This window comes from Orcinus orca, chromosome 4, assembly GCF_937001465.1.
Source record: "Orcinus orca chromosome 4, mOrcOrc1.1, whole genome shotgun sequence".
NCBI lineage: Eukaryota > Metazoa > Chordata > Mammalia > Artiodactyla > Delphinidae > Orcinus > Orcinus orca.
The window spans coordinates 117,158,359-117,172,066 of NC_064562.1; the positions used below are offsets into that span (position 1 = coordinate 117,158,359).

Here is a 13,708-nt window from a genome sequence, read left to right on the forward strand (position 1 = left end):
CAGCTGTACCTGATGATAAAACAAATGGAAGGCCTGAACCGGACTCCTCCTCCACACTGGAGAATTGTGTCAAAAAGAGGATTGTCTGAATGGATGATCTCACCATTTTTGGAAACGGAAGAGTCCCCCTGCAAGTTTAACGTTACTAAGTATTTAAAAATAAACCTTTGCTAACCTAACATCGCAGCCATTTGGGGTTGATTCACAGATGAATCCCCCAAACTCTTCTGGCAGCTGGAAAGAATCACCCTATGTTTCAGTGGACCCAGCGTTCTTCTGTAGACATCCATGGCCTGCCTTCTTCATGACTTGCCCCATGGTTTCAAAATGAAATTGGGGAAATAGCATTTGAATGGTTTCTCAAAGAATAACAATCTAGTCTGACAGAGGACTCGATGGACTAGAGATCCAGACTGAGTTTCCAGTCCCAGCTCTGCCAGAAATAGCCTTGAGCCACCCTCAGCCTGGATCCTGAAGCATCCAAGGACCCTTGGCTTTGATCCTGGATGAAGGTTTTCATACCTCCTAATAAATGCCTGTTTCCAATCTTTAGCTGTACCTTGTGGATCTCAGACTCAGGAGAGGCTGATACCAACCCACCACCCTCCAGGTCCCGTCTCTCCAAGGCTGTCCCGTGGGGCTCCAGAAATATCTTCACCTCTGAGTATCAGATGTGCTCACAGACGGCATAAAGGGGATCAATATGTAGAAGACCTAGAGACGCAGACATAAGAAGTAACTTCCCAGAAGCTGAGGCAGGGACTGCAAATTTAACACCGTTCAGTTGAAAAAAACAATGTTAAGAATGATTCTGAAGTTAAACCTAAGCTTGGAGAAAAGGAACACTGTGATTGATTAGTGATGTCTGCCACAGGTATAGAGTGAGAGTATCACACATGCTTTATGTTTGCCAATCTTAGAAGAGATTTACCTGAAAGACGATGTATTAGTCAGGGTTATTTGGAAGAACAGGAAAATATATATATATGTATATATGTAATTTATTATGAGGAATTGGTTCACACAGTTACAGAGGTTGAGAAGTCCCACAATCTGCCACATGCAAGCTAGAGACCCAAGAAAGCCAAAGGCCTGAGAACCAGGGTAACAAGTGGTGTGAGTTCTACTCCAGGTCTGAAGGCCTGAGAAGAGACGTGCTGATGGTGTAAGTTCCAGCCCAAGGGCTGGAGATCAGTGTCCTAGCTCAGCCATCAGGCTGGGAGCAAATCCTCCCTTTCTCCACCTTTTAGCTCTATTCAGGCCCTCAGTAGATTGGATTCCCACCCACATTGGGAAGGGCAATCTGCTTTACTCAGTCTACCAATTCAAATACTAATTCCAGCCAAATTACCCTTGCAGACACACCCAGAAATAATGTTTAACCAAATATCTGGGCACCCCATGATCCTGTCAAGTTGACACACAAAATTAAACATCACAAGTCCACCGCTTGTCAACTTGGCACCTATATGCATCTCTTTAAATCAGACTCCAAACAAAGACCATAATGAGGTCATAAATCTGCCTAACATGCTAGAACTATCCTATGTTCAACCAAAAGTTCACTAACCCCTTCTCCAGAAGAGGAGGTAAAGCCCTTGAGCGATGTTTGCTCTTCTCCTTGATTCTTCATAACTGAAATGCCATGAGGTAAAGTTAACAATACTTCAGGACTATGACATAAAGTCAATACCTCTGATGTTACATGGTGAGGAGATAAAGAAAACGAAGATATTGTTAGATCTATAGAGAGAAATACAAACCTGTTCATAAAGTGAGGAAATACTGATGATAATTACAATCTTCATTCTGTAACTGGTCATATGGTCATAGTTGGTATTATCGCTACCTCCTTCCACTTTTTGTATTCCCTTGGCCTTCAGCAAACACCTCAGCTGGTCCTGGTTCTTTATCTGGTAGGGTGACCCAAACCTTCTTTCCTGAAGGATCTGGGCCATTATTAATCCAGTGACAATTGGGTTGTTATAGTTTTTCATGACCCTTAATCACAGGGCTTGGTAATACTAATGATGCCCTAAGGGATCTCCTGTTTCCAGACGCTCTCCCTTACCTCCACTATGGAACAGTCATCCAATTTCCCCTTGGTGGTCTGGATCAATCACACTAGACAGCTCAGTATGTCCCTTTTACTGTTTGCTTGTTGATTCAGAGGCACGAGGAGCCCAAAGTGACTGGGTGACAGTCTCAGTGGAATCATTATTGTACATCCTGGTGGAAGGATTCCTCCTCCTGGAACTCAGACTCCTAAGCCAGCAGAGCGTAAGACTGCAGGAACAGGAAACAAACAATTTGCTAGGGGGTCACTAGGGGTAATAGTGAGTGATACCACTCGCATTTCCACCCCTTAATTCCTGGACCCGTGAATCTGTGCTATGGGAGAAACAGCACCATACTGGACACTGAGAGCACACACAGCCTTATAGGGAACTTTGCCCCAGCTCTGCAAGGTATTGCCACCTAGCTGGCACTGTTAACAAGTCTTCAAAAGTCCATTCCAGCATCCTATGGAGCCAGCTGCTTCAGGATGGTAAGAACATGGCAAGACCAGTGAATTCCATGAGCATGAGCCCATTGCTGTACTTCTTTTGCTGTGAAGTGAGTTCCTTGATCAGAAGTAATTCTATATGGATATCATCATGGTGGAAAAAGATTCCATAATTCCACGAGTGTATAAGAAAGACCGTGTGCAGAGTAAACAAATCTGTGTCCAGAGTAATTTTCTATTGCAGTAAGGACAAAACACTGCCCCTTCCACGATGAAAGTGGTACAATGTAATCAACCCACCCCAGGTAGCTGGCTGATCACCTAGGGGAATGGTGCCGTATTGGGGACTCTGTCAGTCTTTGCTGCTGCCTGGTGGGGCACTCAGCCTTGGCAGTAGCCAGGCCAGCCTTGGTTAGTGGACGTCCATGTGGCTGAGCCCGTGTGTACCTCGGCTCCTGCCACCATGGCCTCTTTGTTGATGAGCCCACTGGGAGATGACGAGGGTGGCTGGGGAGAGAGACTGACCGGAATCCACCAAATGGGCCATTCTATCCATTTGATTATTAAAGGTTTCCTCTGATGAGATCACCCTTTGAAGATCATTCACATGGGATACAAATATCTTCACACTTTTTGCCCATTCAGCGAGGTCTATCCACATACCCCTTCCCCAAATTTGCTCGTCACTGATCTTCCAATCACGTTCCTTCCAAATCCCTGGCCACGCAGCTAGACCATTGACGACAGCCCATGAATTGCTACATAAGAACATGACTGGCCATTTCTCTTTCCAAGTAAAGTGAACAACCAAGTGCACTGCCCAAATTCTGCCCAGCAGTAGGGTTTCACTTCACCACTGTCCTTCAGCGATGTCCCAGAGAGGGGTTGTCGTGCTGCAGCTGTCCACTTTGGGGTGTTGCCTGCATATCACGCAGAACCGTCTGTAAACCAGGAAGAGAAGACTCTTCTCTTCCTCTGTCAACTGACTGTAGGGAACTCCTCATGGGGCCACTGGTGCAGACTGGGAGAGAGGAGGCAGCGCAGTCAGAGTGGGGACCGTGGGCATCTGGGCTACTTCTTCATGTAACTTGTGTCTTCAGGGCCTGATCGCATATACACCATTTCCACTGGATAATAGAACTTATGGCTTAGTGGGCCACACTTGTACCTCACCTTTAGGGGCCTGCTGGGACTTGAGTCTAGAAGAAAGAGGGGTGGTGAGAGGCCGTTACAGTTTCCCAGGCAATGCAAGGTTAACCCCCTTGGACAGAAATGCAAAGGCCAGTACCACTGTGGGTGCAGAAGACACTACCCATTGGGGATGGGGAGGCTGCTTCTACTGGAGGTGGGAAGGTCACTTCTGCTGGGGATAGGGTGACCTCTTCCACCGGCACAGAAGACTCATCAGAATTTAGGGGCTTGATGTCCCTAGCTTCATCAAGATCTTCCCACCTGTCCTCATCCCAACTTACAGGATCAGAGTCAGTGCCCTCACTTTAACAGTAGACATCCTGTGAGGCTGGGAGTTCAACGTGCATTATAATCCAGCTGGCCACAGGATGAGATTTTGTGTTGGTTTTCAGCAATCTCAGTCCTGCAGCTACAGGAGACAAGGGTCTCCTTCAGGGCACACATAGAAGCTTTTAGGTCATTTATATAGTGCTTGAGCTGGGAATTCAAACCCCTAAACTCATCCTTTTCTTTCATGCCAGCCTACCTCATTATAATCATTTTCAAAACATGTTCAAAAGAATCATATACAGTCACCCCACTCTTTGCTTGTTGTAAGTGGTTGATGAGGAGAATCCAATGGAAATATTTGACATATCTCCGTTGTCAGATCATGCATGGACAACCAGTGCTCTCTTTACTACTGGAGATAGAGTCATTAGCATCTTTAAATCTAATCAGATCCAAGGGCCAATTCCAGAAACCCCAGAACCAATTCAAACAACTCATCCTTAAAATTCTGTTTATTGAGAACTACTCCTGGTACCAAAACCTATATTCATCAGGGTTCTCTAGAAGAAGAGAACCAATAGCATAAATATAGAGATTTATTAAGAGGAATTGGCTCACATGATTATAGAGGCTGAGAAGTCCCACAATCTGCTATCTGCAAGCTAGAGACCAAGGAAAGCTAGTGGTGTAATTCCAGTCAGAGTCCAAAGAACTGAGAGCCAGGAATATCGATGACATAAGTTCCAGTCTGAGGGCAGAAGAAGACCTATGCCCCAGTTCAATCAGTCAGGTTGAATGAATTCTTCCCTCTTTTGCCCTTTTGTTTTATTCAAGCCTTCAACAGACTGGATGATGCCCACCCACATTGAGGAGGGCAATCTTCATCACAGTCTACAGATTCACATGCTAATCTCATCCAGAAACACCCTCACAGAAACAATGTTTAAACAAATATCTGGGCACCCCAAGACCAATAATTTTTGACACACAAAATTAACTGTCACAGGTAGTGAGTTCACCATTACTTAAAGTCACAAGCAAACTTCGGTTGATTACTTGCCTTGCGGGCAGTTGAGGAAATCTAAGTGTCAATTTGGGAGGAAGTTGTTAGGAGTAGATGTTGGCAGTATACTTAAGGGCTCTTCCAACCCTTCTATGCTAGCATTGTTTGGGTGGAAACACTTGCAGCCTAACATTATAGTGTATGCCTTATTGTTTGGGTGCTTCCCTATACTTGCCTCCAGAGTGAAACAAATGCAAAGTACTTGAATTTAGTATGTCACAGTAGAAAGAGTTTGGCCAGAGGGGAAAAAAGCCCTGGACCTATCAACACCATTGGAATCCGTTCAGCCATAATCCCTTCCGTATTTCTGATTATCCTTGACAAAATAGGCCTTAGCCAAAACTTGAGTTCTGATTTTCCTTTCCTACAGAATATTCTTTCATCACTGGGCCTCTCCTTTGGTTGATTGCTAACTCAATGCACCATACCATCCAGCTTTGGTTCGGCCGGAAATTTTGGACAGTGTTTGTCAATATGGAGAGAAAATGATATGTGGGTACAAAAAGTGGCTGAAACCCAAAAAAAGCCAAATTTGGCTTAAAAAGAAATATTAGCTTTTGGGTGTTCTCTTTCATTTTTAGACTTGAGTATTTAGTCACTCCGTGTTTATTACGTACCTGCCATATACCAGGCACTGAGGATACGTCAGTGAGCAAGAAAACACACTGCCTTTGCCTGCATTAGCTCATGTCTGCACAGGAGATGGAAAATCATAGAAGTGTTAACAGGAAAGTGTCATCAGCACTTGGGGGAGGAGGGACACAGTGATATGGGAACATGCAACAGGACCACCTTATCTGGGGTTGGAGTGAGAGATGAGAATCAGAAAGGCTTCTCAAAATAATGATAGAAGTGGAATGAGAAAGAAGACTACCAGGTAACAGACCAGGAATCATTTTTACATTTTACAGTTGAAAAGTTAGTAGAACAACATTAAGAAATTTTTTGAAAAAGAAAACAATAAGACACCCAAAATCTCATGTTTCATGCTCCCCAACACTGTCATTTTAATTTTTATATGTCTCTGTCCTTTTCTGGTCTATTATTTATCCTGTTATAATCACAGAATACATAAAGCACAATTTACAACTCTTACCTATCTTCTGTTTTTTCCATTTTATATTAAATCAAATGCATCATCTCAATTTTCAGGCCTTTTGCTTGTATTCTACTGTCCACTGCAGTGAACTCTTCATGTGCAGAGTTGTTTTTCAGATACTGAAAGATAATGGGGAATGGTGAGTCAGAGAGATGAGCATTTCCATGAGCCCGGAGACACAGGCTCTAGTGCTTTGCTGAAAGGTACTAACCATTTACAGCACCCTGTATCCATTCATGGACCCTAAAGGAATCTCCTCAAATTAACAGACCTCCTGTCCTAATTCTTGCTGAGGTCTTAGAGAGTAGGTCCTGGTCTTACTATTTTATCTATTCTCTCTTCTCCAAGCCATGGAGGTTGACATTTTTTCTTTTCAAGTTCACTGAAAGAAAAGTAACTCATCCAGCTTCTGGCTCTGGTTAAGGTGAAATAAGCACATTCCACCCCTTTCACTGATTATAGCTAAAAGCCCTGGATATAATACGTAATACAAGTATACAAGAACTCTCAAAATAAATTATAGCAGGCAAATTGACAAGGGAAATCAAAACTTGAAGAACAACCAATATGGCAGTGAGAATTTTGCATTTTTTCCTCCCATATCTCTTGGCTTCTACTCCTGAACAGACAATTCCCAGAACTGCCCAATAAGCACTGGCAGAAAAAGCTCTAAGAGAAATCCTCCCTATCTGGCCAGAGGGACAGAAGTGGTAACTGGCCACGTGGGGAAAAGAATACAGTAGGTGTGAAAGAGTCACCTTTAAAAGTGTAAAAATCTCTCCCTTTTTTTTGGCCCTGAGACATCAGCCGTGAAGCTGAACTCCTAGGATTGTGGCAGCACTGGTAGCCACATAGACACCAAAAATCTAAGAAAAGTAATCTTCTCTCTGATAACAGGAACAGGCAAAATGGGCCTCTGTGGTCTGAAGATTGTGGAGGAATGCCAGTTATGTTTTCTTTATTTTTTTTTCTATCAATGTTTTGCCCCAGGTGCAAACCCATTTGTGAAGCTTAACACAATGGGGAGGCTATATCCTTGCATTTCTAGCCAAAATACCAGAAGTGACAACTGGAAACTGGAGATTATTGGGGAAATCACAGTGAGGAGCCAGCTGAAGAAAGGGATGCTCTGAATCTAGGTATGAAGTCCTGGGCTCACCCCTGAGCACCACATCAGGGAACTGACCAGAAGCAATGTAGAAAAAACTTTGAGAAGTGAACTACAAGTTAGACCACCACATGGGCCCAGACCAGCCCCTGGGTGGTACACACACAGGGCAGACCCAGATAGCACTGCAAAAGCTTTGAAAATTAAACTGAAAATGGAAATACTGTCCACAGAATGTGGGTCAGGACTTGCGGTCTGAACGTAACTAGATTGATTGCCTGCTTTTAAAAAATTGTCCAGAAAGCTTTAATAGGACACAGAGCTTCATAGTATAATATTCAAAATGCCCAAGATATAATTTAAAATTACTTGACATATGAAGAGCTAGGAAAACCTCAGCAACACTCAAGGGAAATAACAATCAACAGATGCCAACCCCAAATGACCCCGATTTTTGTTTTACATCTTTTTTGGAGTATAGTTGCTTTACAATGGTGTGTTAATTTCTGCTGTATAACAAAGTGAATCAGCTATATGCATACATATATCCCCATATCCCCTCCCTCTTGTATCTCCCTCCTACACTCCCTATCCCATCCCTCTAGGTAAAATGACCCCAATTTTATGGCTCCTTTAAAGTAACTATTATAGTCCTGCTCTGTGAAATAAGGGAAAACACTCTTGAAATCAATGGAAAGATAGTTCTCATAAAAGAAATTAAAACTATTTCTAAAAATTGAAAATATAGAACTGAAAAACGCAATAACTGGAATGTAAAATTAACTTTAGAGCATTAGTAGCAGAATGGAGATGACAGGGGAAAAGATCAGTGAACTTAAAAACAGATCAATAGAAATTACTCAATCTGAACAACGAGGGGGAAAAGAGTGAAAGAATGAGCAATACCAAGTAATGGCAAGTATGTGGGGCATTTGGAACTCCCCTACATCACTGGTGGGAACTATAAACAGGAGCAGCCTCTCTAGAATGGTGATCAAAGAAAACATCTAAAGCATGTTTCCTAATACTGAGCTCATGAGCTGAACGTGGGCACCAAGCCCAAGCTTCTCACCAACCCCCACCCCACACACACTGACACATTCTCTCTCCCACCTACTCATGGGACCAGGGCATTCATGCATGGAGGGACAGAGCGTGTGTAGGTCGTGTGGCAAGTCAATTCCTGATACAGAGGAAACAGTGACACTGATAAAGATCCCCTCCTTGACCAAACTTTAGTCAGTCTCCTCTGAGCACTCTTCTTGACTAGACCTTGTCCTTGGCCTGCAGATCCCAGTTTTAGCAAGAATCCTGCTAAGCCAGTTTAATGAGAATACCCCAACCTTTGGTATCTAATCAAGGTCCTCTTCCCCCATCTTTCATATCCAGTCAAGCTCCTTTGTTATCTAACCAAGTCCATCTTAGTAATTTCCATCCACTGACTCCCTCACCCTGCCCATTGGCTATAAATCCCTAGCTGCCCCCATTTTATTCAAGTTGAGCTCAATCTCTCTCCCCTATTCAATAGTCTTAACCGCTATTGCGATAGCCTTGAATAATGTTTTCCTTGCCTGCTTAACTCCATCTGGTGCAATTTTCCTTTGGCAATCCTCACAGCTTTAAACCCATGTATTTAATCCAATCAGAAAAGTTGAACCAGACTTCCCTGTTGGCGCAGTGGTTAAGAATCTGCCTGCCAATGCGGGGGACACATGTTCAAGTCCTGGCCCTGGAAGATCCCACATGCTGCAGAACAACTAAGCCCTTGCACCACAACTACTGAAGCCTGCGCTCTAGAGCCCGTGAGCCACAACTACTGAGCCTGCGTGCCACAACTACTGAAGTCCACGCACCTAGAGCCTGTACTCCGCAACAAGAAAAGCCACCACAATGAGAAGCCCATGCATGGTAACAAAGAGTAGCCCCTGCTTGCTGTAACTAGAGAAAGCCCACGTCAGCAACAAAAACCCAATGCAGCCAAAAATTAATTAATTAATTTTAAAAAAAAAAGAAAAGTTGAACCAGTGAATGTCAGATTCTCCATTTCCCCAAGAAAACCAGTTCTCCTCACTTGGGGGAAGAGTGAGTAAAAAGGGCAGAGAAGTTCCTGTTTAAGATAGTGGCTGGACCATACACAGGGCCAGATGGAGATGAAAGTCTTACAGAGGATAACTTCCCAGTACAGCTAGAGTCATTCAAGATACAGCTTCCATCTTTGGCGTGATGACAGGAAAGGGAACTCAAGGTTCTGGGCCTCTGACAATGAGGTGGCAAGTGGATCTATAATTCTCAACTCCAAATGGACAGGCAGTTTGGGAAACTTTATAAGTAATTCAGCCCTGGAAGGCTGCCCTGCAAAAAAATCCCTAGCCAGGTATTCATTGGTCAATCCACCAGCCAATCACCAGCAAGCAAGGAAGGTGAGACAAAGTCAGTGATTGGCCAGGCTTGGGTTCCCTCAGCAGGAATTGACTCTGCTCTCCCAGCACTGGCTAGTCACCTATGGGCCCTTGAGAGATTAGGAAGCTGAAATTATCAAGAAACACAGGACTCAGTGGAAAAATATCTCCCCAGTTTTTATTTTCCAGTGAGACTGAGGTAGAGGTGTTTGCACAGAGCATTAGGGATGTTTTCCTTATAATGAAGGTCCACTCATTTAGAAACAGGTCACAGGGTGGGCGTTCCATCCTAAACATTTATAGTCACAAGGGTACGTGTACTTGAAGGGATTATGTAAGTGCGTGAATGTGTCTGTGTGTGTTTTAAACACATGAAACATTCCTCTTATGTTATTGCATATGTTCACCTGCTCTGGGCATTATCAACTGGTGCTTATCTAGAAAAATGAAGAACTGCTCCAAGAGAGAGGGGGCCATGTCTGTTTGACTCTACACTGTAGCCAGATAGCATAGCATCTGGCACATAGCAGGTGCACAATAAATATTGGTTGAACGAATAAATGAATGAATGGGTAGTGTAGTAGACAGAAAAATAGCCCCCAAAGATATCCAGGGCCTAATCCCCAGAACCTGTGAATATGTTACCTTGCATGGCAAAAGAGACTTTGCTGGGCTTCCCTGGTGGCGCAGTGGTTGAGAGTCCGCCTGCCGATGCAGGGGACACGGGTTCATGCCCCGGTCCGGGAAGATCCCACATGCCGCGGAGCGGCTGTGCCCGTGAGCCATGGCCGCTGAGCCTGTGTGTCTGGAGCCTGTGCTCTGCAACGGGAGAGGCCACAACAGTGAGAGGCCCGCGTACCACAAAAAAAAAAAAAAGACTTTGCTGATGTGAATAAGTTACAGATCTTGAGATGGGGGAATTAGGCAAATCCAATGTGATCACAATGGTCCATATAAGAGGAGGCAGGAGGGTCAGAGTCAGAGAAGGAAGCAGAGAGTGGAGAAAGAGAGATAGAGGAAGACATAGAAAGAGAGGGGAGGGGAGAGAGATTTGAAGATGCTACACTGGTGGCCTTGAAGATGGAGGAAGGACTCCTGAGCCAAGGAATGCAGGTACCTCTAGACGCTAGAAAAGGAAAGAAAAATGATTCACCCCTACAGACTCCAAAAGGAGTTCAGCCTTGCCAACATACTGATTTTATCATTTCTGACCTCCAGAACTATAAGACAATAAATATGTGTTGTGCTAGGGCACTAAGTTTGCAGTGATTTGTTACAGCAGCAAGAGGAAACTAATACAGTTAGCCCAGAGCAGCTGTCTCCACACTGAGATATGAGTAAGCAGAGCACAAGACAATTCATTGGGATCTAAGGAGAAAATATGATAAAGGATTTATATTCATCTTTCTTCTTGAAGTAAATATTACTGGACTTATTTTACATGGTTCAAACACCATCCCTAACCCAGACTGACCATTAGTTAGATTATATGTCTTGGCTACTTCTCCTCGCAGATGTTTTTTGGTTTTTGTTTTTTGGTTTTTTTGCGGTATGCGGGCCTCTCACTGTTGTGGCCTCTCCCGCTGCAGAGCACAGGCTCCGGACGCGCAGGCCCAGCTGCCATGGCTTACGGGCCCAGCCGCTCCGCGGCATGTGGGATCTTCCCGGACCGGGGTACGAATCCGTGTCCCCTGCATCGGCAGGAGGACTCTCAACCACTGCGCCACCAGGGAAGCCCCTCGCAGATGTTTTGAAGAACTTCTCTCTTCCTCTTCTCAGAATTTCAAGATTCCTGATTTTTAATGTAGCACATGTAACCCTTCTGTCTATTTCTGTTACATAGTAGACCCCAGAAAAGTTGTGTTTATTGGAGGGAGGAGCAAATGAAAGAGTGTAAATGTAGTGACAGGAGCACCGGCCACCCACCTAGACCATGATGTTGAAGGTCACACCCGAAGGATAAAGGGCAGTGAGCAGTAAGAATCCCAGGTCTGGACTTCATGGATCAGAGCTGCTATAACAGCCCTGAACTGTCTAGCAATAACCTTTGCTGGTGAGAGTCAAAACTTCTTTCTTGTTTAAGCTACTCTTACTTGGGGTTTCTCTTCCTCATGACTAAACCTAAACTCAATTCATACGGGTCATGACAGGAAATAGCCCAAGGCAAATGAGAATATATGAAGCAAATCTAATCATTTAGACACTCAGCAAGGTGTTTCTCTAGGGCACAGGTGCCTCCGGGTTAAGGGAGCATGAATTTATATTCATGTTGTGTAGTTACTGCAGCTTCTGTGTAGTCTTGGAGCTGTCTGTGGTGCTGACCTGGGTTTTCTGCCTAAGAATACTAATTTCTCTTCTTTACAAGTTTGCAAAATACTTTCACATTATTGCTTATGATGCTGGTGGTAACTTGTGTAGTAAATTTTAATGGATTCATTTCATTTCATCCAAACCCTGTTCTTCCAGCTCCAAGCCCAGCCAAGTTTAGTTCTCCTGTCACTGCACCACAGGATCTCAGAAATGTGGCCCTGGCCCCTTGTCTCCAGGAGACATGGCTGGGACCATGACTCTGACATGCATCCCTCCCTGCGTGTACCATACATGTATATTCATCCCTTCTGCTCTGACTGCCTGACACATACTGATCTGTGGTAGATTGTAGCATTAACAGCTCCGATGAATCATGTTTCCTGGTGTGCATGATTATGTAATCCCCTTGTGTAATCCCCTACTGCTTTGAGTCTGGACTTGGCCACGCAACTTTCTTTGTCCACTGAGACATCAGAAAATGTCATATGAGCAGAAGCTTGATGAGCACTTTTGCTCCAGCTCTCTCCCTCTTAGAGTGCTAATAACATCATGTGTGGAAGCCCAATCCAGCCTCCTTGAGGATGAAAGGCCATATAAAGGGAGAGGCCCAGCTGTATCCACTGTTCCAGCTAAGCCCGGATCCGGTGACCCTCCAGCTGAATGTAGCTGTATGAGTGAGTCCAAGAAAAAATAGCAGAAGAACCACCCAACCAATTCACAGAATCACCAGAAATAAATTATCATTGCTTCAAACTGCCAAGTTTTGGCATTGTTCGTCATGCTAGACAGACCATGTGGGAGACCCCCTAGAGAGGGCAATGCCCGAGGTGCCCCTGCTATTCCATAGGTTGCCATGTCCTGTCTCACCAACCAGGCCATGAAACTTCCCCAAAGTGGGGGACAGAGCATTCCTGCCATTACCCAGAGACAGGAATAGGGTAAGGAGAGTGAGGTGCAAAGTTTAAGGAAGTGCTCACTGCTCGCCTGTGGTCACATGCTCCTTCCGTGCAGTGGGTGGAGAGAGCGCAGGAATTAAGGCCACCTTCAAATTCCGCGTGGGTCCCTCTGGCTGGGTGATCGTGGGCGAGTCTCTGGACCCCTCCCCAGTTCAAATGCCTCATCTCTTTAATGGGCAGGCTGGAAGGACCTCACGGGGGTATTGTCAAGGTAAACCTCTGAAGGCACTTTGCTAGTTACAAAGAGCATTCAAGTGTGTTGCATGATGAAAACACTTCTTGTGGGGCTTTCAGCCCTGCAGGCCCTTGATCAGTCCTAAGTGTGAGGACTGCCACCACCCCCGACAGAAAACACCACCCCTGGACTCGCTGTGTAAACACCTAGTTACTCAGTGGCATCACCTGAGCCTGGCATGTGTGTGTGTGTGTGTGTGTGTGTAGGAGACCGAGGTCGGGAGAGACATCGACATTTATTGAACACCTACTTCGTGCCCAACACTGGTCTAGGCTGAGAAGGAGACCAAGCCTTGTGGGTACAAGACCAGAGGAGTCTCAGCTCTCGTCGCTGTTGGCTTTCAGGACGATGTAGTTCTACCTAAGCTAGGAACCTCAAAGTCTTCTTAAAATTTATCAAACTGCAGAGTTCTTTTAAAAAGGAGAAAAGGGGGCTTCCCTGGTGGCGCAGTGGTTGAGAGTCCGCCTGCCGATGCAGGGGACACGGATTCGTGCCCCGGTCCGGGAAGATCCCACATGCCGCGGAGCAGCTGGGCCCGTGAGCCACGGCCACTGAGCCTGCGCGTCCGGAG

The 13,708-nt window shown here is 45.0% G+C and overlaps 1 protein-coding gene across 1 annotated transcript in view; it reads left to right on the top strand.

Annotated features, from left to right (window-relative positions):
- The window catches only part of SLC2A9 (solute carrier family 2 member 9), a 183,907-nt gene extending 181,998 nt beyond the window's left edge, over window positions 1-1,909 (top strand). Inside the window, 1 exon segment of the mRNA XM_049709448.1 lies at window positions 2-1,909. Within this exon segment, the coding sequence (XP_049565405.1) occupies window positions 2-140 (139 nt within the window). The 3' untranslated portion in view covers window positions 141-1,909.
- Window positions 1,910-13,708: the final 11,799 nt, after the last annotated feature.